General features: G+C 43.4%; 1 protein-coding gene across 1 annotated transcript in view; it reads left to right on the top strand.

Moving 5' to 3' along the window:
* Positions 1-20791, top strand: part of ANK3 (ankyrin 3) — a 210693-nt gene that overhangs the window by 188483 nt on the left and 1419 nt on the right. The window contains exons 41-46 of the mRNA XM_075154275.1: positions 274-946; positions 2987-3365; positions 7082-7180; positions 15474-15557; positions 15680-15739; positions 17567-17659. Coding sequence (XP_075010376.1) covers positions 274-946; positions 2987-3365; positions 7082-7180; positions 15474-15557; positions 15680-15739; positions 17567-17635 — 1364 coding nt within the window. The 3' untranslated portion in view covers positions 17636-17659. The remainder of the gene's footprint in view (positions 1-273; positions 947-2986; positions 3366-7081; positions 7181-15473; positions 15558-15679; positions 15740-17566; positions 17660-20791) is intronic.

A 20791-nucleotide genomic window follows, 5' to 3' on the forward strand; every position in this document is an offset into this window, starting at 1 on the left:
AAATGGCTGCAAAAACGATTGCTGAAGTCTTTACAGACTATATACAAAATAGTCAAAAGTACTGGCTTCACTGTACTATTCACTGGCAGTACTCATTTTTTGTTCCATCTATTTAGGACAAAGTAAAGAAATCTATCAGAACTACGTTTGTTCTTATACACCTGCACCTCCTCATACGAGTCATACTTTAAGTAATTCATGAATCATTTGACATTTGCTTATTTGTTGCTCCATGCTTCATCCCAGTCAGTCCAAATGTGCTGTCTTCCTTAGGTTATCCCACCGTTCAAGTGGAACTGGAAACTCCCACTGGGTTGCGCTTTGTGCCGCCCACCCCTTTCCATCAGGACGATTTCTTTAGCGACACCTCTAGCCTAGAGTCACCCCTTAGAACTCCCAGTAGACTGAGTGACGTGTTAGTGACCTCCCAGGGACAAGTAGATGGTACAGCAGCAGCACCGCCAGTGGTGACTGAAGAAGACACTTCACTGGACGACAGCAAACTCGATTTCTCAGTGCCTAGAGAAGGAACACCTAAAGATATTTCCATAGGAGAGAGCCAGTTGGAGGAAGTGGACCTTAAGGATTTTCCGCGGTATCTTGGTAGTTATGGCGGGATATCAAAAGATGCTAAACAAAGGCAGAGTGAAGAGACTAGTAAAGCAGGAGTAAGGACTGAACAGCCTGAGAGAGAAAAGTCTGGTATTGATGAGGAGATGACGGAAGAAAAGCTTAAATCTCTGTTTGAGGACATTCATCTGGAAGAAGGAGCTGAGTCTGAGGAGATGACGGAAGAAAGAGTATGGTCAATTCTTAAAGGTGTTCAACAAGCAGAACACGAAATGTCTTCAATTACAGGTTGGCAGCCTGACTCGTCAAGTGTCACCGAGCCACCGATGTCAGGACGCAGAATAGGTGGTAGCCTGCTAGATCGCTTGGATGATAGGTGAGGATCTTTGTATAAAAGTGTGTGTGTGTGTGTATAAGCAAGCCTTCCCATGCTCCTTTTACCTCCAGGAGCAGTGCTGAGGCTGCTGTTCTACTATGCTAGGAGAATATGCATATATGTGTGTGTATATATATATATATGTAAGTATTTAAAAGAAAAAGTAATAGTTGACTTGATTTGCCCTCAGACATATTTGTCTCTACAAATGTATATTTATCAGGTTTCATTCTTAATATAGGTATTTCAGAATTAGTTTCTATTATGTTTAGTGGAAAATACTACTTTTTGTGTTTATCTTGTGTATTTCCATTTTTGATTAATCTAAGTGATGCATAGATGTAACTGGAATTGAGGACTATAAAACATACATTATCTGAAACTACTACATTACTCTTATTTCTCAAGTACCTTTTTAGCAGTCATCCTTTTCATTGCATCTCTTTGCCTTCCCTCAGATAGTCATTACTTTTTCCATAAGCCAATTTTTAAATTGTCACTGCTTTTATAACACTTACTTCAAGCGTGTTATGTCATGCTGATTTACTACACTTTTAAAGAGATCAGTTACAAGGCATAAGAAGTTAAGAATGGTGATACCAAATCCGTCTGGTCCCATATGTTGCCTCCCAGCAGTGACTGCAGAGGATGCTCAGGGAAGGAGGAGAGTGGACGTATACGCTGTTTTCCTCCAGTACTTTCCCAGGCTTCACTTGCTTTCAGCGTAATGACCTGCTGAGAGGGATGCTTTCTACATATTTATCCTCGATGCATTTCTCTTGCATGAGCTTTTCCAGCCTCCCCTTGGACCTACTTAAGCTTTCAACATTCACAATATGTGTTGGCGTGTGCAGCCTTACTGGTACCCACTGGGTGAAGAGCTCCTGCCTGCCTTTGGTTTGAACATGGCTCCCATGATTACTAATTGAAGAAGCCAGGACTGCATGACCTGTAAATCAGGAGAAAATGATTATCTGCAGAGTGATCATTTGTCTGTCAGCAGTTTACATCCTTTGCAGCTTTGACTCAGGATGTTTTAAGGTTCCAGGTAGCATTAGATATTCTCTTATTGGATCCAGTGGGAATTCGGCCATTGAGTTCAGCAAACTGATTGTCTTTCAGGACTGTAAAGCACTTGATCTACTACTGATGTGATTTCTGTTCTGTTAAGCAAGCATTGTTATTCTGCATTTTCTATTGTGTTAAATTAGTAAAATAGATCACTTCTAGAAGTAAAAGGGCTTCCTTAAGAAGATAACATATCCATTTCTAACTAGATGAATTCAATTTGCTATTTTTTATAAGAGTTTTGCCAGCAACTAGCTATAGTGTTTTCATGTGTACAGTCATAGTGCTTATCTGAAAGCAAGCAAAAATGCAAAAGAGAAGAAAACTGTGCATAAGAAGTGCAGGTTAAACCTGTCTGTAAGTAATCTGAGGCAAAATTTTAGTCAGCTTTCTATCTTGTAGTAACCTTCCTTGCCTTTGGCTTTGTATATTATTGAAATTCTGCACTGTCTAAGGATTTATTTTCAGATACCAATATTTTTTAAAAGGCATGTCTTGTCTGGAGTACAGATATTGTAGTTTGGGGAAAAAATAACATTAATTATTTGGTCATTAATGGTAATTGCACAGTAACAGATACTTTCATCACTTCCTTGGTTAGAGAGCAGGTTAAAGAATTAGTGCCTCGGGGATTTATCTCGTGATTATACAAGGGAAATGGTAGGTTTTGTGTATTTTTCTTTCTCTTTTTCCTCCCCACCCCGCCCCCGCCAAGTGGAAGGGGATTAACATAAAACATTTGGCCTTGTTTGCAGTGTTCACCATATTCTTGTTGCTTCTGAAAAGATACCATGATGCAGAAGACAGGCTATTAAATAGATTGATGTTTGCAAGCTGAATTTAAAATTTTACTTTTGTCTGTCTGAAACGTGTGTGCTAAGAATGAAGGCTCAGTAGGAGGCTCGATGCTTTGCCCTTCGCTGTGATTTAAGCACTAAATGGCTGTCTGTTCTTTTTTTCTTTTTCTTGTAGCTTGGACCAATGTAGGGATTCTGTTACCTCATATGTCAAAGGAGAAGCAGGGAAGCCAGAAACAAATGGAAGCCTATCCGAATCCACAGCAGAGGCGAAAACTAAATCCTACATCCAGGAATCTTTAAATGATGTGGGAAAACAAAGTGACAAAGAAGCCCTGAAAACAAAGCCCCAGATTTCAGCTGGTACTGATGAGCAAACGTTATCATCAACAGCATATCAGAAATCTTTGGAAGAGACTAGCAAGCCAACAACAGAAGGCAACAAAACATCTGTGCCTGTCAGTGTGAAGAAGATGAGCTGGAGTACTTCTGAGGATGGCAAGCCAAGAACAAGCATCCAAGAGGAGGAGGGAGCAGTAATGTCTGAACAGAAGGTACAGTATGTCCTGTAATTATTAACTGTGTGAGGAGTCCCTATTGCTTGACATACTGCTTGACATAATTTTTTGTAAGACTTGCGATGTTGTTTGTGACAGGGTTTGGTTTTTTTTAATCCTTCTTTATGCCTTTTCTATTTATTGCTAAATTAAGAAAAATGGAAGTTAGTGGAAATTTATATTCTGTGATGTGAATAGAATGAGGTGGAGTTGGGGCAGGCAGAGGAGCCAAGCAAGGCTGCATAATCCTCTGCCTGACTGGCCTCGAGCCCTGGGAGAGGTTAAAGCAGCTTCTGGGATCACCGTCCTGCATCGCTGGGGAACAGGCCCCTTTCCTGCCCTGACATACCGCCTGTGCAAACAGTGCCAGACAGCTCAGCTGTCCTCCATCTGTTTCCAGTTAAGGTGATGGCACTGGTCTCCCCTCTTTTTGTGACATTGAAATGAGCAAAGAGATATAGGGACTCTTTGGCCCCTATCCTCCTCCTTGTCCCCAACACCCCCTGCATTTTTTTTTACTGTGTTAATTTGCAGGAAAATAAATTTTGGGTAATATTTAATCTCCCCCTTATGTTTTTTGTTCCATGGCCTCGTTCATCCTAACTCCAAAGTGCATCCAGACAAGAGGAATCAAAACATTTCCAAATGTGTAAAGCACTTTTCCAGGTGGTGGGTCTTTCTTAAAATACTGCGGAGGGGCTGCCCTTCATTTCTACCTTGCCCAGCTTGCACATCCTTAACTGCAGAACCTCAGTTATAAGTTGTTTTCTGATGATGAAGATTTTAATAGCTTTCTCAGTTGCTTATATTTATTTCCCAGAAGCTTAAGAGTAAAGTTGATTCAAAGAACGGCTTATAGCCCCGTAGCTGTGTGCACCTCGCACCCCAGCAGCAAGAGGTTTGCCACGGAATAGACCACAGGGCCGGCAGGGAATCAGGATGAAAAAGGGTGTTGCAGAGTTTCTTCTACATTCCTCTCTCTGCTGAGATGATCTTTTCCTGGGTGTAATACAGGAGGAGATTATAACTTCTGGAAGCGAGGTGTTTCAGTAGAATTGCTTCTACATGACATAGCTTTTTTTTTTTTTTATTGTAGCACAATAAAAATGTTGGCTGTGGTAGACTGCAATAAATCATTCAGGTTTAAGTTAGTTCATTTTAAACTATTCTTTCGATTATACAACCAAGAGTTCTTTTATAAGATGGTAACATAATTGGTCTCAGCAGTTATGCAGCATATGATTGTTATTATCTTGTTATTAGTTCATGACACAGTTGAAGCAACGAAGATCTTTCCTAATGTTCACTAATTACTGGAATACTTAAAAAATGTAAGTAAGAGCCTTCTGCAAAGGCAGTTAAAGGCAGATGGCAGAGTTCCTTTAGTGTCTGTAGGCTTTGGGGCAGACCTCGAGCGAATATTATGATGCTCAGCTTAAACGCAGGGATAAGCGTAGATGCACACTGCAACATTCTGAGGGTGTGCAACAGTGCTGCACTTCCCCCTCTGGATTCCCATCAGTAAGAAGATAAGTTGTCATTCACTTTTGTGTTCTCTTTACTTTTGGATATCCTATCTGGATTGGGAGAATAAGCGTGTGCTTTTCTTATGCGTGATTTTTGCACTACTTTTGCTTTATTGGTAAAGGGTGATAATCTTTTCTTCTAAATAACAACTCTTTTTATAGACATCATCTTTGAATAAACTGGTATCAGAAAATAATGTGATTTCTACATGTGGGTGTCTCTCAAAGCCTGAATGAGTAACAAACCAGTGTTTGTTAGAATGACAACAAGAATTGCTTCTAATACCTTGTTGATATTTCTTCAAGAATATCTTCTAATCTAATATAATCTAATTTGAAGTCAATAGTTTAATTACTAACACAGTCCAATTCGTGGTGAGACATTTCATGTGCTGTCATGAAAACAGAAAGATGATTTCAGCTGCAGCCTTTCTGCAAGGCATTCTTCAGAAATGCTCCATAAAGAGAAAAGAATGGAAGAAACAGATTTATTTCTGTGGAAAGAAAGGGGGAACCAAATAAAATTACTTCCCAAAGAAAGAGATTTGTTCTATGACCCATTGGGAAAGAGCGAAGAAGCAATAGTCATCCACCTGCAGGATGAGGGCTGCGTCAGTGTTTTGGCACACAGTTTGCAACAAGAGATAAACTGAGATGATTGATATTGGGCTGCTGCCTGGTGACGTGGATGAAACAAATTGTTGGCCTCATCCCAAGTCTATGTAAATGCCCAAAAGCTTACAAAAGCAGTGCAGTGACAGTGTAGGCCATATAATCCTCTATGAACGCTCAAGTATCAGACTCCAGTGATCTTTTTAAATGAGAGGAGCACAACACCGTTGCTCTATTGTCCCAAAGAGGGTGATGTCCACCGCGAGGTCAAGGTGACTCCCAGTGTCAGAATTCCATCACAAACAAACCACTTGAAGCTGTTTATTAATAATAACTCTTCCTCCAAAACCGTCGTGCCCTCTGGGAATCTTCTGCTTCTTGTTACTTCTTCAGGATAGGGTTGGATTATAATTTTTTTGTATATATATTTGGCTAGTGTCAGAGGACAGCAGGAGACTTTACACACAGATGAATACTGTCATACTGCCCTAAATGCTTTTTGTTATATAGTCCTTTTTCTCCTCCACCCACCTATGCCTACTCTTATTTTACACATCATTTCTGAGAAATGCTTCTTGTTTGGGATGTCTTGCGCCAGATTAAAAAAGAGAAACAGAAATGCAGTTAGCAATCTCCACTATTCATGACTTTAAAATCCGTTTTGGGCTGTCATTGAGTAATTGTAGAGAAAATTTTTTAATTTCTCTATTCAGAAAAAGGTCGGTTCAGCCAAACATCCTGTGAGAAGGGCCTCTGCCCTGTGTCTGTCACACACGTAGGTATGAAGCCCTCCACCAGGCATATACACACAGAGCTGCTCAGCCCCAAACCCGAGGAGCTCCTTGGGTTTCCGAGGGGAAAACATTGGGGCTATCAGAGGGCACCAGGATGGAGTAGATGCCTGCGTGCGGCTGTGGTACCTCCCGGCACCAAGCTGAGACCAGCATAGGCTGTTCCCCCTCGCCCTTCAGCTGAAATCTGCTAGTTCCCTTCTTAAAAAATGCAGAATGATTGCACTTCACACTACATTTTGCAACTTAAAAGCAGGTAAATACTGAGCAGGAAAGCCATTTACATGGAGAAGTTCTTCAAAATGCTTATTTGTAATCTTCTTTGTGGAGGTGCTCCACTGAATCTTTCTGTGTGACTGTCATCTGTCTTTATGAGGGAATTCACTTTCCATACCTTGTGAATCCATACAATTTGTTTGAAACATTAATTTTTGAGGAGAAAAAAGCAAGCAGTTATGACAAAGTTTTTCTGTATACAAAATTTTTTAACAACTACGTAAGATTTAGAAATTCTGCAGATCAGATGCATTCCAAATACCATTTTCTAAGACTTAAGAGCTGCTGAAATATTCCATACCTGCAACACTTATCAAGCTACAGCACGCAAAGGAGCAAAAAGGCCTCCTCCCACCATATACTTTAAGAGCAAAACTGTGAGTCGTTGTGTACATAATAGAGACAGGAAAAACACTGTCCATAACCTCTGTTTTCTTCTCCTAGTCCTGATCAGCATGTTCTGTCTTGCAAATGTGCTGTTCAAATATACTAAAACTGCATTTATTAGGAATGTAGTGACAGTGACAGTGAGATTGAGAGTGATTCGAGCTCAGAGGAAGAGCAGAGAATTACTACAAGAGTTTATCGACGGCGGTTGATTCTGAAGGTATTTTGTGATTTGCATTTCCTGAGGCAACGTTGGCATGGAAGTGGGTTTGGACTGTCGTGTCAGAATGCCAATTTTGGCATACTGGAGTGCCTCTGATAGTGTGCTTTCCATTGCCAGTATGTATTTATAACCAACTGCTGGGTGGCCTTTCCTTGCTTAACCCAGAGGTTTATGGTTGTCTTCTGCTGGAAAACTACTGTGCTGCATGGCATGTTGTGTCCTTCACCGCCACTGTTTTGCATGACATCTTAAAGACTACAGCTAGATGCAGTGTGTTGGCCTGATGTATAGCAAAATGAACTGCAGATATGACAATTTTTTCCTTTTTTTCTATTTTCTTCAAAAAATTCTAAATTACAAGTTAAAAAATTGCAGGAGCGTACATGAGTGGGATATAGGAGAGTATGAGCCATGTACTCTGGTTGAAACTTGTGGTCCTAAGTGCCTACTGTGTTCTGGAAAACCTCCTCAAAGCAGCAGGTGATCCTGATTTAAAACCTACCAAAGTTAATAAGAGTCTTTGCATTGCCTTCAGTAGGCTTTATTTAGTATATTTATTTACAGATGGCCTTTATTTACAGCACAATATACTTTATATACTGCTAGTCATATAAATAATTGCATTTGCCCTCATATTTTTTCTTGTATGGTCATATAGTATGGCATTATTTGCCTGCAGCATATAGCATAAGAAAATAATTCTGCATCAGAAACCATTATGTTAATCCCTCAGTAAGTTACAGAATTGATTAGATTTTTATCAGAAAATCAGGTAGTCAAGCCATGAAAAAGACAGCCAGCCACTATAGTGCTATTACAGCACTAGCTGAGTTTGCCTAAGATGTAATTGATACTTCAGGAATGATTCGTGACACTCTGATTGCACATATCTATATTGCTGTTATTTGCATGCTTTGTGGAAAAGAGGGCATACAGGCCTTTTGTATAATGTGGATAGCAGATAGGCTGCTCTGCATAGCTATCCATCTCTCCAAGATACAAACACTTTTGGAAAAGGCAGGATGACATTTCTGACTGTCTTCACCCTGAATTTCTTCAGTATACCAGTCGTGCTCCTGTTCGGGACAAGGCTGGAATTGCAAAACTGAGCTCAGTAGAAGTGAATGTTTTGTCCCATACCTCACCTTTACAGGCAGAACCTGCTGCCTTCCATGAAGGGCCCTGGGCAGGTCGGGGTATAACCCTTCATCAGTAATTCCCTCTGCAGGTAAGACACGACTGGTCAGAAGTAGGAATGTGGTTTCTATTTTCAAACAGGGCAGGCGGCCTGTGGGCTGTTACAGACCCTCGAATGCTGTAAGAGTGTTTCTGGTAAGACATAAAGCATCCACATGCTGAAAGTTTTAAAGGCTGCATAGCTGGCCTGTGGCTGAGCTCCCCTACCCAATTTATGTCTGAACTATTTCAGTGTCCACCGGTTTGGAGTCAGGAAATATCGGAGTAGAAAAGAGAAAGTATATAAAAGGCAGACTTAACTTGCCTTCCAAGTACATCTGCTGGGTTTAGAGAAAGGCATAGAAAATTGTTTTTAAATGTGGTGGTATAATTTGGGGTTGAACTTTTAACAGAGCAATGGTAAAGCAGCGTATACAGTGTTGTAATCCGCAGCTAGTGCAGATGCAGTCGGGAGGGTGTGCATGGTGAGTGGAGGCAGCTGAACCTGCTCTGTTGGGAACGTGTCTGATCTGAACTGGATTAGAGCTGTACCCGTCTCTTGATTAGAAAATACATGTGATACTTCTGTCATTTTCTGATGATTTATAGCTTCTTTTTTTATCCCCCACTCTGCATCTCAAGACAAGCTTAAAACAGAACGAGAAAAATTTTCAAAGCAGGGATCATCAGGAGAAAGAGTTTGATAGCAGCAGCAACAATTTCAATAGGTATATTTTGATCATGTAAAGTTTATGAAATGGTGGTATGAAATGGAATAATTGAGCTTTAACATTGGTAGGGGTCTGGACTTTTAATTTCTGCACATTCCTGGGAGCAGAGGTTCAGTTTGAGTGAACTGCAATCACTGCGAGAGCATGAACAAGCTGAGGAACAGCTCCTCATTTGGGGAAGAGATCTCAGGATATAGCGCTCAGAGGCACGGAGCAGCACACTCAGCCTGCAGAGTAAAAATAACTCCCGTGTTTCTGCCGCAGGGCCCCGAGCAGCGGTCGGGAGCAGCAGGCTCTCGCCTGCCAGTGCCTGAGTGCCCGGTGAGCGAGTGCTGTGCCCGACCCCACAACCCCGGCGCCTCTCTCTGAGGGTTGCACTGAGCGGGGCTGGCACCGCTTGCATGGAGCAGTAGCGAGAGGGGAATCGGGCTCTTATTTTACTGCTGTGTGTTCTGACGCTCCTGGCTAGCCAAATAGTTGTTAAGGGGCGATGCAGAATAGGAGGCAGGGACATTTTCCCTCCAGCTCTCCCGTCTTCCAGGCAGCAAGCCTGCCACACACTGACAATGAAATGCCCCAGTGCTTTTCTGCAGTCACGCCTGGACCAAGGGAGTACTTATCCTATACTGTCTTATGTTATGGTTACTTACAGGAGCCAGCCCTGGAAATCTTTGTTGAGTTTGCATTCTCTGGAATAAAAAAATCGTTTGAACATCTGAAAAACCTGGGCACAGACTTCATAAATGGATGGCAGTGCTGGGCCTGTGCCATGAGCCCACTCTGCTGGCTTGTGCCAACAGCAGCAGTGGGGAGGGGACGACGGTGCACTTGGAGGGTCTGCTGGGCAGAGCTGCACATGGAATCTGCATTGTTTTACCGTAGCATATATTCATTACTGCCTGCGTGTTGCATTAAAAGCAAGAGAGGTACTCACATAGCCTGCAGGAATAAAGTTCAGTAACGCCAAAACCTTGAGGATAAATTGAATCCTGTGGAAAAAAACCTTGCTATGTGCCTCCACAGCTACTGTCAGGGCTGAATTGCTTCATTACCTTTGTTCTTCTTTCCCAACTTGTTTTTCCTTTCAGTGCCATTCTGCATTATTGCTAACACTATTATTTCCGTTTAACTGCTACCTTAGTTCTCTGTCCTGGCCCAAATATGGAGAAAGGCTTTTCTCTCCCCCGGAGGTATTTTCCCAGCAGTCCAAGAGCTGAGTCCTGTCAACTGTTCAGCACTCTCGAGCACATTCCCATGGGATTTAGCACTTCAGAGGGCTGAGCCCATAAAACCAGACAAGCAAGGACTGATGCCCATTTCCACATGTAATAGGATCATATTCTAACCTCAAGGTAGTGCAGATGTTTTTGTTTTTGCTTCCTTTCCCCTCTTCTGTTCACATGGCGGATTGATGGGACGGGGCATTGCAAAAGAAACGGGGTTTTATGGTAGCGCAGGAATGCAAGCAATTAGCACACAAGGGAAAAATAAGAGTGCTGCCACAATGTGCACATTCAGAGCCTGATCCAAAGCTCCTTTTATTCAGTCATGACAGAAATCAGTGTCTAATTTTTCATGCTTTTTCAGAGGTTGTTAAATCTTTCATGGGTACAAATTTTTGGCAAAAACTGTTTAGTGAGATTCTTGCCAAAAGGTTTATGGTAGAATTTTGTAATGGAAAATAAAATAGATTTCTAAGCAGAGGTTATTAAAATCTGATGTCATTTTGTATCTTGTACTTTTGTTATTTCTTGCCAATTTTTATTAAAGATTTATTTGTCTCTTTCCATGCATTTTGCCCATGAAACCCCGCATTATTGATTGCGGAGGGTTTGGTTCAGCCTGCACTGGAGGAGTGACACGGGAGCCTGAGCAGCAGTCAGTCAAAACTAGAACCAACAGCTTTCATGATCTTATTATTCAGGGGAAACTTATTTATGGAAAGTGAGAATGTGGCCATCTTGTAGGTGAGAAGAATTAAGGACCTGTGCCCCACGAAAAGCACATGGGAAGCGTTTCCGTTTGTGTGTTCAGCTGGGCGCAGCCTCTCCGCTGCAGTCCCTGCCAGGCTGGGAGAGCTGCAGAATTGCTCTGCTCTGTAAGTGCCCTCACCCCGTCTCGCCCCAGGAGGGACCGGCAGGGTCAGAGCTGCTGGCCTCAGTAAGATAACACAGAGGTAAATTAAAACACAGACTACAAGTCCTGTTATAAGGTCTGTTCATCATGTTGTCCTCCATGCAACAAGCCACAGACTATGACCCAGCTCCCAGTATTGGACTATACTCTGCCCCATCTGCGGCACCGTTTCCTTTCAGGTCTCCTTGGCTTGCCTGATGGTATGTTGGGGTTTCCCCCCCGCCCCCAGCTTTAGCAATACATCTGCAAACAAGCAAGTACAGACTCAGCACAGACACAGGCGGAGAGTCATGGCATCTGATTAATAAGGTCTCCCTGAGTAGGCAGAACTTGCTAATGAAAATGACCTTAATGAAAGATGTTTGTTTCTACTGCCACAGAGGCTTGAGACCCCAAGGAGACTGAGGCGCAGCTGCTGTTTATGCATTACAAGAATGTGATCTTGAGACTGAAAGGATTATGTCTTGATGGTGGCTTAGGCCAGTAAGGGAAGAGGTCTGAGTGCTCTGTACAGCTCCTCTTCCCATTGCAGCATTGCCCCTGGTCTTTGGCGAAATTAAATATTTAGGATCTTTCCATCTTACTTATTTCCGTCTGCCTTTAAATTCCTTTTTATCCATCTGGGTAAGAGACATCCAGCTGCACCTTTTTTCTCCACTGTTACAACAACACTAGATGTAAAGGAGGAATAAAAGGGACTATTATCCCTCTAGTAACAAAACAAACATGAAAGAAAACCAGAGCTCTGACAAATCTGCAGTGAACTTTGGCACAATACTGCAGCACCGACTGTATAACTCCATTTATCTGGAGGTCCCTGGGAACACCCATAATCTGCAAATAACTGTTAAGAAAATCAGTGGAGCTGGAGAAAGACTTTGAGGAAGCTGCTTTTTGCTTCTCCTGCCCTGGAGAGCAGCAGAAAGAGGATACCAGCTGGTTTTGGCAGGACTACACTCCAGTGAGCAGGGTGACATTAAAGCACTCTGCTTTGCAAAGCTTCCTGGCATGTTCTGGGGCTGAGGCTTGGAGACTGCAGTCTTTGTATGGTTTAGTCCCAGGGATATAACTGAGCTTCCAGTAATCGCGGTATTAAGTTTTCTCCCTGCCTTTCTAAAGCTCTTGGTATTGTGACAGTGATTTCGACTGGTCAAGGGTAAAATGAAGCCCACATAAGTATGATGCAGCAGAAAGAATTTTATTCTTTAGCTGTGATGCAGATGCACCAGCTTTGTGTTTAAAAACAGCTTTTGTTGAGAAAGGTCATCTAATGTGCCATTCTAACCCAAAGCTGGTTTGAGATCTGACAAGTGAAACTGCCGGCGGGTAAGAGGTTTTTTTTCTAGTAAACATCCGTCTTTATAACTGCATAGGATTAGAAATGTCAGTAAATCAGATCTACCTCCTGCGAATTGTGAGCCCTCCTGCAATTTGTTTAACTAACCACCAGCAAGAGAATTGTGAAAGCTGGATTTCATGCATGCTGACTGCTGAGTATTTACAGCATTTATCCTTAAACTGTGCTTAAAGGAGCATGTAGCTAGTTAAAAACCAAGATTCACCATACCTTTAAAACTACATTTTCTTCCAAGAGAAATCTTTCAGTGCATCAATACGTTTTTCATTTTAAAGCTGAACACAGTAATTCTCACTAACTTGTTTTAAGGAATAACGGCATAGCGGCAGTAAGGAGTCAAAGGACCAGTACCCACAAGCAGTATTGGCGTGCCAGGTAGTCTGGTGACCTTGCTACTGGCCATGTTGTTTTATTTCTGTTTTTCATGGTTTTTATTATAGTGGCTTTGGAGATCCTATTCATGAGAGGGAACCTCTCCATACCTCTGTGCTCCATGGGGTGGGAGGGACGTCTGGGCCAGGGTTCCCTCCTGTCCCTTAGGGCACCACGCGGGAGCCAACTGGGGACTCTCTGAGCCCATGGGTGGGAGGCCAGGAAAGAAACTGTGCAGCTAGTTCCCCATCTGCTATGCTTCTGGTTAAAGTATTAAGTCTCCAGAATCAGTATTTCCTCCTGTTTCATTGTGGCTAGGAAGCCCCACAGGTTTCAGTTCCCAAAACCTTTACCCAGTCATCGCCCCCCTGCCGCAGCAGCAGTCCCCGTGCTGTTCTCATTTCTGTCTCGCTCATGAGAAAGGAAGGAGCAGACTGCCGTTGTTGGGGCCCCGCTTACCGGGGGGGCCAGCCCCTTACTTCCCTCCTCCTGCGCATAGCCTGATGTCGGTGCTTAGGCAGGTATATGTATAATTTCTCCTTCCCGTGACCCCTCAGCAGACTCCTTCTGGGGAATGAATTGCCTGGGCCCAGCCCAGGCTCCATTTGAAGGCTTCAGCAGCTGTTTGTTCTGCCGTGCTTCTTGTAGGGATGCCACCGTTCCCAGGCCTGGGGACCTCAGCTAGGTCCCCTCAGCCCCAGGTGTGTCTCAGACGCAGGACCTCATCCTTATGTCCCTACGCAGTGACGTTCGCCTGGCTGCGGAGCCTGCCCTGCTCTCGGTGATGCTTCCTGAAGCATCAAAGTTCAACAGGTTTTACCGTTTATATGTAGCCTGTGAAAGTGTGGGGCAGAAGACATGTAAAATGTCCCAAACTGTTTAATTACTGAATTACTTGATTACTTAATTCTCAAGCAGTAATTTCAATACAGCTTCCAATATGAAATAAGCAAAAATTCTGCACTTCTGAATAATGACAAATGCTGACCAGGGGCTTGGTTAGCGGCAGAGCGGCGCTCTGCTCTTCGGTACTCCCCTCGGACTTCTGCCTGCTGCAGTCCCTCCAAAGCGAGGAAAATGGAAAAGCTTGGCTCCAGAAAAGACCGCAAATGGCTTGTAAACAAAAGGAAAGGTTTATTTGGTTTAGGGCTTAGAAATAGCATACAAACCTAATGTTATAATGTACATATTGAAAAAGCTGTGTTTGTAGGGAAAATGGTTAAAAAAAATAAACGTGGCATCACTATATTTGTTCATTATAGAGCAGTGCTAGGAGCTTATGTAGACAACTATATAGCCTATAGACCACAGTAAATAGGAATTATATTTGCCCTGTGCTGCTTAGTACATGGAAGCATTATGAAAGCTTGATGTTGAGCTGTAATAATCTCATTTCAAATATTATTTTGCTATTAATATTGATATAACATGTTTTTTACAAAGTTCCTTTTGCTTCCTCTCTCTTGCCATTTTTTCCATAGTGGGTTGAGGGTGAGGGGAGAAGAAAAGTTTTAAGGATTTTTTTGGTTTTTTGTTGAAAGGGTTATTCGTTTATGTGTGGAAATTTTTCATATGTAGGCCAGCTACTTTATGATTATACTTGTTTTATTTATATGAAATAAAGAAGCACAGACGATGGATATTTTTGAAGCATCAAATGCAGTGCTTGCTTTAGCGCCCAGGTTTGGAAACATGACTTTATGAGGCAAAATCATCAAAGTTCTTCTGGAACATAAGTTCATGTCTGCCAGCTAGTCTTAGACGCTAAAGTAACGTCATGTATTTATAATTTGAACAATAATTCTTGTAGTGGTATTAAGTCACTAGCATAGCAGTTAGGAAACTGCTTTTACATTTAAATTGCTATAAATTGCTGGTACTGCAAGAAGCGATGGCTGGAGTGCTGCTGATCTCAGTAAGTCGTGCACCAGGCTGCCGAGACTCCTCGGCAGATTGGCAGGCGTTACCATGCCAGGGAAATTGTCACGTAAGATACCTTTCTCCATTTTGTAAATGCTGAGAAGTCTTGTCTTTTGTGCGTGTGTTTAAGCTCTTGTGTTTAGCAAGCTATAGGCAGAGCTGTCTTTTTAAATCCCATACTTCCTCCACCTTATTTTGGTGTCAGACCACGTTTCTGTGCGTGCTGGGCACTGAGAAGCTGTGAAAAGCTAATGGATGTCTGATTAGAGATTATATCGTCATGAATTTGTGCCTCCATCTCATCGGACTCAGACTGACTGCAAGATAATTTGTTGCCCAGAGACTTCATGTCATGTATTAGTTAATAAGAGCAATGTGCTAGAAGCTCACTACAGGCTTTAAGGACACATTCTGTAGAATAAATGCACAGGTATTGGCACGCTAAATGAGCAAGGCTTTCATACTATTTGTGTGACATAAAGCAAACTGTTACATAAAGTTGAAGCTAGCATGTGCTTGTTGCTTGGATTGGTGTGGAAATATGTGTGGGTTTGGCAGAATACAGGCTATATTGCTAATCTTATAACACGTTCTTTAGGGTGAGGAAGCAAAAAACATTCCTGGTGAATCTGTAACAGAGGAACAGTTTACCGACGAAGAAGGCAACGTCATCACGAGAAAAGTAATCACAAATTACATCACTGCTCTGAGTCTTTGCATTCAAGTAACTTCTTTTAACATAATTTCTCCCTTTAGAATCTAGGAAAAAAAAAATCGATACTTTTCGTGTATTGCTTCCCACAGATCACCCGGAAAGTAGTAAGACGCATTGTTATCCCCCATGAGAGGAAAGTTGGTAAAATGGTAATGGAACGGGGACTACCAGGAAATAACAGTAGACGCGGAGGGTTGTGTTGACTGCTAGAAAACGCTGCTAAAGGGCTGGAGGTTTGCATTTAACAAGAAGCCTTGGCAAAGTGCGGCGCTTGTGGTTATTGACAATTTGTGCGTTTGGGTAAGGGGGCAGGGGTCTCTGTGCTGTGTGCGGGCAGGGGCTGTGTCAAGGGGGCCCGGCTGAATTCTGTTGGCACAGAAGCATTAAGGTCTGTTTCTGTATAACAGGCAGCAGGCTTAAACCATAGGTTTGGGGCCTGTTCTGTGCCATCAAGATGAGCCGCATCTGTGGGTTTGGTTAAGCCCTTGCAGAATTTGTGCCTTACACCCGTAGGTGTAGCATGTTGCTTTTTCACCAGCCCAAAGGAATGAGCTGCAGTCTGGTCCCCATCGGCCTCTCGCTCACCTGCGTAATACCCCTGTGCTAGTGACTGAGGGTTTGCAGGATTCAGGGGGACGTGAACATACCCAAGCAATGGTATCCTTTACGAGCAAGCACCAAGACAGGATTTTGTCCTGGCAATTAAAATCAGAAGCCCTTCTGCAGGGCCGGACTGTGCCCAGCTTCAGCACCCCCAAAAAGAAAGGAGGGCAGTGGGAAGGTCAGGCCTGTTGTGCCCCAGCATGCCCCAGCCCCTCTTGCAGCGGGTTCCGGGGGTATGGGCAGGCATTGGCAGGCTTGTCCTCTGTCCCAAGGAGGCCTCGAGGGAATGGGCAGCACCTCTGGAGACAAATGGCTTCAGGGGAGCTCATGCCTTGTTCCCCAGCGCATGGCCCTGGGAGGTCTTTGCTCCAGTGAAGTTGTCATTGGGGTTAATGGAATTTTTGTCTGAGTGAAAACAGATTCAGAAACAAAAAAAGATAACAAACACTCTTTATCTGCTGGTAATTAAAAAAAAAAAGAAGAAAAAAAAGGGGGGGATGACAACACAGAAATAGGAGAGTTGAAACAAACATTTCCATCCCCTCTTTCATAGTCTTTTATCAGGGAAAAAATAAATCCTGCCCAGCAAAGGAGAAACATTTTCAATTTGCTGTACCAGATTAGATTAGTCGGAAACTACAAATAGTTACAAATACATCAATGCAGATCACCCGAGGGGTAAATTCTGCCATTAACCACACATAAATAGATGCCTTTCTCTGATGTGAATGAGGCTTGTGATTACTGGAGTATTTATTTTTAGATTATTATTGAGCTACTTTTAATGAGCAAAGATGAACTTTTTTATTTTGGGGTTTGCTGTTTTAAAGACACTGAAACCTGCACTGCTTGCCACTGTCATTGGTTTTACTTCTGCGCTGCTTCGGTGGTGGTTTTTGCTGGCTTTCTTCCTCCTCCCTTTATTCCATTACTAACCTGCTCACTTCAAAGCACAGACGTTGTGAAACATCAGAACAGCAGCCATGGCCTATGCTGTTGGAAATGTCCGCCAATCCCAGCTGTCCCGGGAGGCCGGTTGGGAAAGGTGATTTTCCTTGACGGTGGAGCTGAATCCCGCTGCAGCTGATGGCAGGGCTCTGCCGAGGGCTCCAGTCGGGCGCTCCAGCCCAGGGGTCATGCTGAAATTGTAGACCTGTGTTTTCTACTTGAAGATGATATTTCAGGCCTGTGCTTTTGCAGCTCAGCAGAGTGGATAAGTAGATTGTGTGTATCTTTGAAATGAAGTGTTAATGTGATTTAACTGCTTTTTACTTATCCTGTTACAGCAAAATGTTGAGCCTATTTTGGAAGCAGGTTTATAATTACAAGCACTCTCTGCAGACTATGTTAATGTTTCTATTTTTCCTTTAAAGCAGGGAGAAGCTTATAAAGTTAAGACAAAGAAAGAAGTCAGACACGTGGAGAAGAAAAGTTACTCGTGAAAGCTGAAAGCCGAGCACTGAACGGTCAGTGTGATCAATTTTTTTCCATTGCTAAAGCCTTTTGCCAGCACAGCGCTGTGCAGCACGGGGGCTAGCACCCGGGCTGCGCAATGGCTTGCCTCCGCTACCTTGACATTGCTTTCGAGCTGCAAAGCTGAATAGATGGCCCTTGATCTTCTAAGCAGAAAATGACCCTGAGTTCATGTATAGAAACTCAGCTTTACTTCTTGGAACATAAAGCAAAGCAATACTGAGGCATGTGTAAGATTTTGGGAGTTTTACGAAGTCTAGTGTTTGTAATCCATGGCACTCTCTATTCCTAAAAGTCAACTTAAACACAAATAGTGAAGGAGCTGTACACAAGTAAATCTACTGGGAGTGAAAGGCTTCTTCCACTGTCGGGCATGTGATCTGAGGGCAGTTATGCAAGTCAAAGTCCTTGTAAGAGCCAGTGAAGTGTCTCAATATTTGCCAACAAATAATCCTTACCAGCTGTTTCTTGGGAATTTTATTGATCCAGCCTTAACGATTGTAACAAAACAGCAGCTGACAGTATAAGGGCTACCCAAACTAAAGCCAAATGCACAGACCAAGACACCCTTGCAGCGGCTCTGTAGCGGCGTGCCAGACCACTGTGAAGCCAGAGGCTGCTTTGTCTCGATCACATAGCTATAGTCACACAGCAAATGTGCCTGTAAATAGGGGAGGAGCCAGTCTGTGTCCATCAATGCTGGTCAGTCAGTCGGGGCTTCAACTGCCTATGTTTACCATGTTCATGTCTTTTTTCTACTCGGAACTTTTCTCAGCTTTGGTGGGTTTTAGGAATTGGGCAGAGGAAAAGTTTATGAAGCATAAGTCTATGTGTTATCCTTTTCCTATACATCTGGTATAGGGTTGACTGTAGGATTTAAGAACAGGATAAACAGGATCTGGAAAACATAATAGATGGTGATGTGGAAGTGAAGGATAGAAGAAGAGTTACTCCTCAGTCACTAGTCCCTTCTGACTGCTGTTAATGTAAGGTAGCCCCTAAAGACACCTGGCCATACGGGCTTTCTGTACGTGTGAGTAATGCCATTTGAGACCAGCGGCACTCAGTGTGTGGGATCTAGCTGAGGGCTTTATGGGATCAAGCCCTAAGGAGCGAGCTCTGCGAGGTGACTGGCGTGCTTTCAGCATCTGGTAAGCACCTACTGCGTCCACCTAGCGCGACCGCTGAATTCCTGCTTTTATTGAGAGCCCTCCCATGCGTGCTAATAGAATAATACTGCTTCATGTGGCTTGCTGCTCAACACACTCATAAAATATTTAATGTTTTGAAAAGGGAGGTGATTCTTTTGACACGCCTTTCTCCATGGAGCTCAAGGATATGGGAGGAAAGCAAGCCAAAGGGATGGTGCTGCTTATACGAAATTGTGTCCCAAGCTGGCTCCCATGCTTCTCCACTGTCCATCTGCAGGGGGAAACCAGTGGAAATTTGTGAATTCACAGGCACTGAAGGCAAGATGGGGCACTGAACCCCACAAGCAGTGCAGATAAAGAGCCCGCTGGCATACAAGCGTGATGCAACACACATTGGGGATAAGAGAGAAGCATTTCATTTTAAAATAAAATGGCATTAATAAGGCAGTCCTTGCCTAATGTATGAAATGTATTCTGACCTCCAGAAAGCTGGAGTCTGAGTTCCTCAGAATCAGATTTGCTCCCATGACTGCTGATGCATTTCTCCTGTGATTTCCGGTAGGCAGCTCCTCCGTGCTAGAGCCCCTGAGGAACTCGGAGAGTCTTCCTTAGATAATAAACCTTTGCTCGGGGGGAACTTTGTCCCGTAAGATGAATCTCTGTGGTCCAAACTTTGATATGATAAGCATGACCAAATGTACATTAAGTAATTGTAAGCCCCGTCAAGAGTCTATTGAAAACATTTTATTTGAATGCAGAAGTGGATGTATTTGCACGGACAGGGGATTCTGATGGAAAACCAGTTTGTTTCTTGATCACAAAAGACAAAAAAATCCTGTTTGGGAGGCAGAGGTGTTGCTTTTCCTTTGAATGTTTGAAAAAAATCACAATGTTAGCTAGATTTTACTGTAAAAATGTCTTTGTCACTGTTGCAAATAAACCTGTTGCGAAATATAGGTTGAAAGGAAAAGCCAAGAACTTTTGCATGCAGTTCTGCAGGACAGCACTGTTCGAGCCAGCGTGACTGCTGCAATGTGAATAGCAGCTTTTAGCAGCAGGATAGATTTATGACAACTGTAGATGTGGGCAAGGACAGATTGTTTTAGCGTAGAAGGAGAGCGCGAGCACTCCTGGGGAATGCGCGTGGACCTGTGACCTGATTAGTAAACAGGCATGTCCATGCCAGCCTGAATCCCGCAGGCGCTGTGCAAGCCGCGCTCCCAAACAGGCTCCCCTGCGCCCAGCTGCTGGGGAACCCGCAGGTCTTCCAGCTCCTGTTCGCCCGCGTGTTTGTATTTCTGCTTCCTGCCTCCTTGCTGCAAGACACCGCTGTTGTACAACAGATGTAACAAGCTTGCTGTCCTTACGTGCATGGCTGCATGACTGGTTTTGGATGGGTGAGAGGGCAGGAGCTGGACCCCCTGTCTCTTCAGTGCCACTCACACGCGCCAGGTGGGAGGTGGATGGGGCTGCTCCTCTTCCTTGCTTTGTCCTTCGCCAAGTCTCCTAAAGGCTGGACTCCGCATTCCTGGCTCTCCCGGTCACGTTTCCCGGGGGACTGGCAGAGGTGGATGTGCAAGGAGTGCAGGTTTTCCACCGCTTGCAAACAATAAACAAAAATGTGCTGTGAAAGCAGCAGTGCTCTCATTGTGGAGATGCCGTTTCTTCCGCTATAGAGAGTACCTGTTCCTTGTCATCATCGGATCTGACGAGCTGGTGCTTTGTCTGGGGTGATGAAATGCAGCGTGTTGCAAATGTATTTGTAAATCAGTCCACGAGCAACATGGACATCTGCAGCTGCATTTTCCCCTCATGCTGGGAGCTCAGCTAATGTCATTACCTACCTAGAAAATGTGTGATTTATCCTATTGCAGAATTCCATAATGCCAATTAGAACTTTTCTGTTTATTCGGGGAAAGGCACGAAATGGATTCTAACGAGATATATTGAAATGATTTGTGCTATCTTTTCTTT

Source organism: Calonectris borealis, chromosome 7 (assembly GCF_964195595.1).
Source record: "Calonectris borealis chromosome 7, bCalBor7.hap1.2, whole genome shotgun sequence".
Classification (NCBI taxonomy): Eukaryota; Metazoa; Chordata; class Aves; order Procellariiformes; family Procellariidae; genus Calonectris; species Calonectris borealis.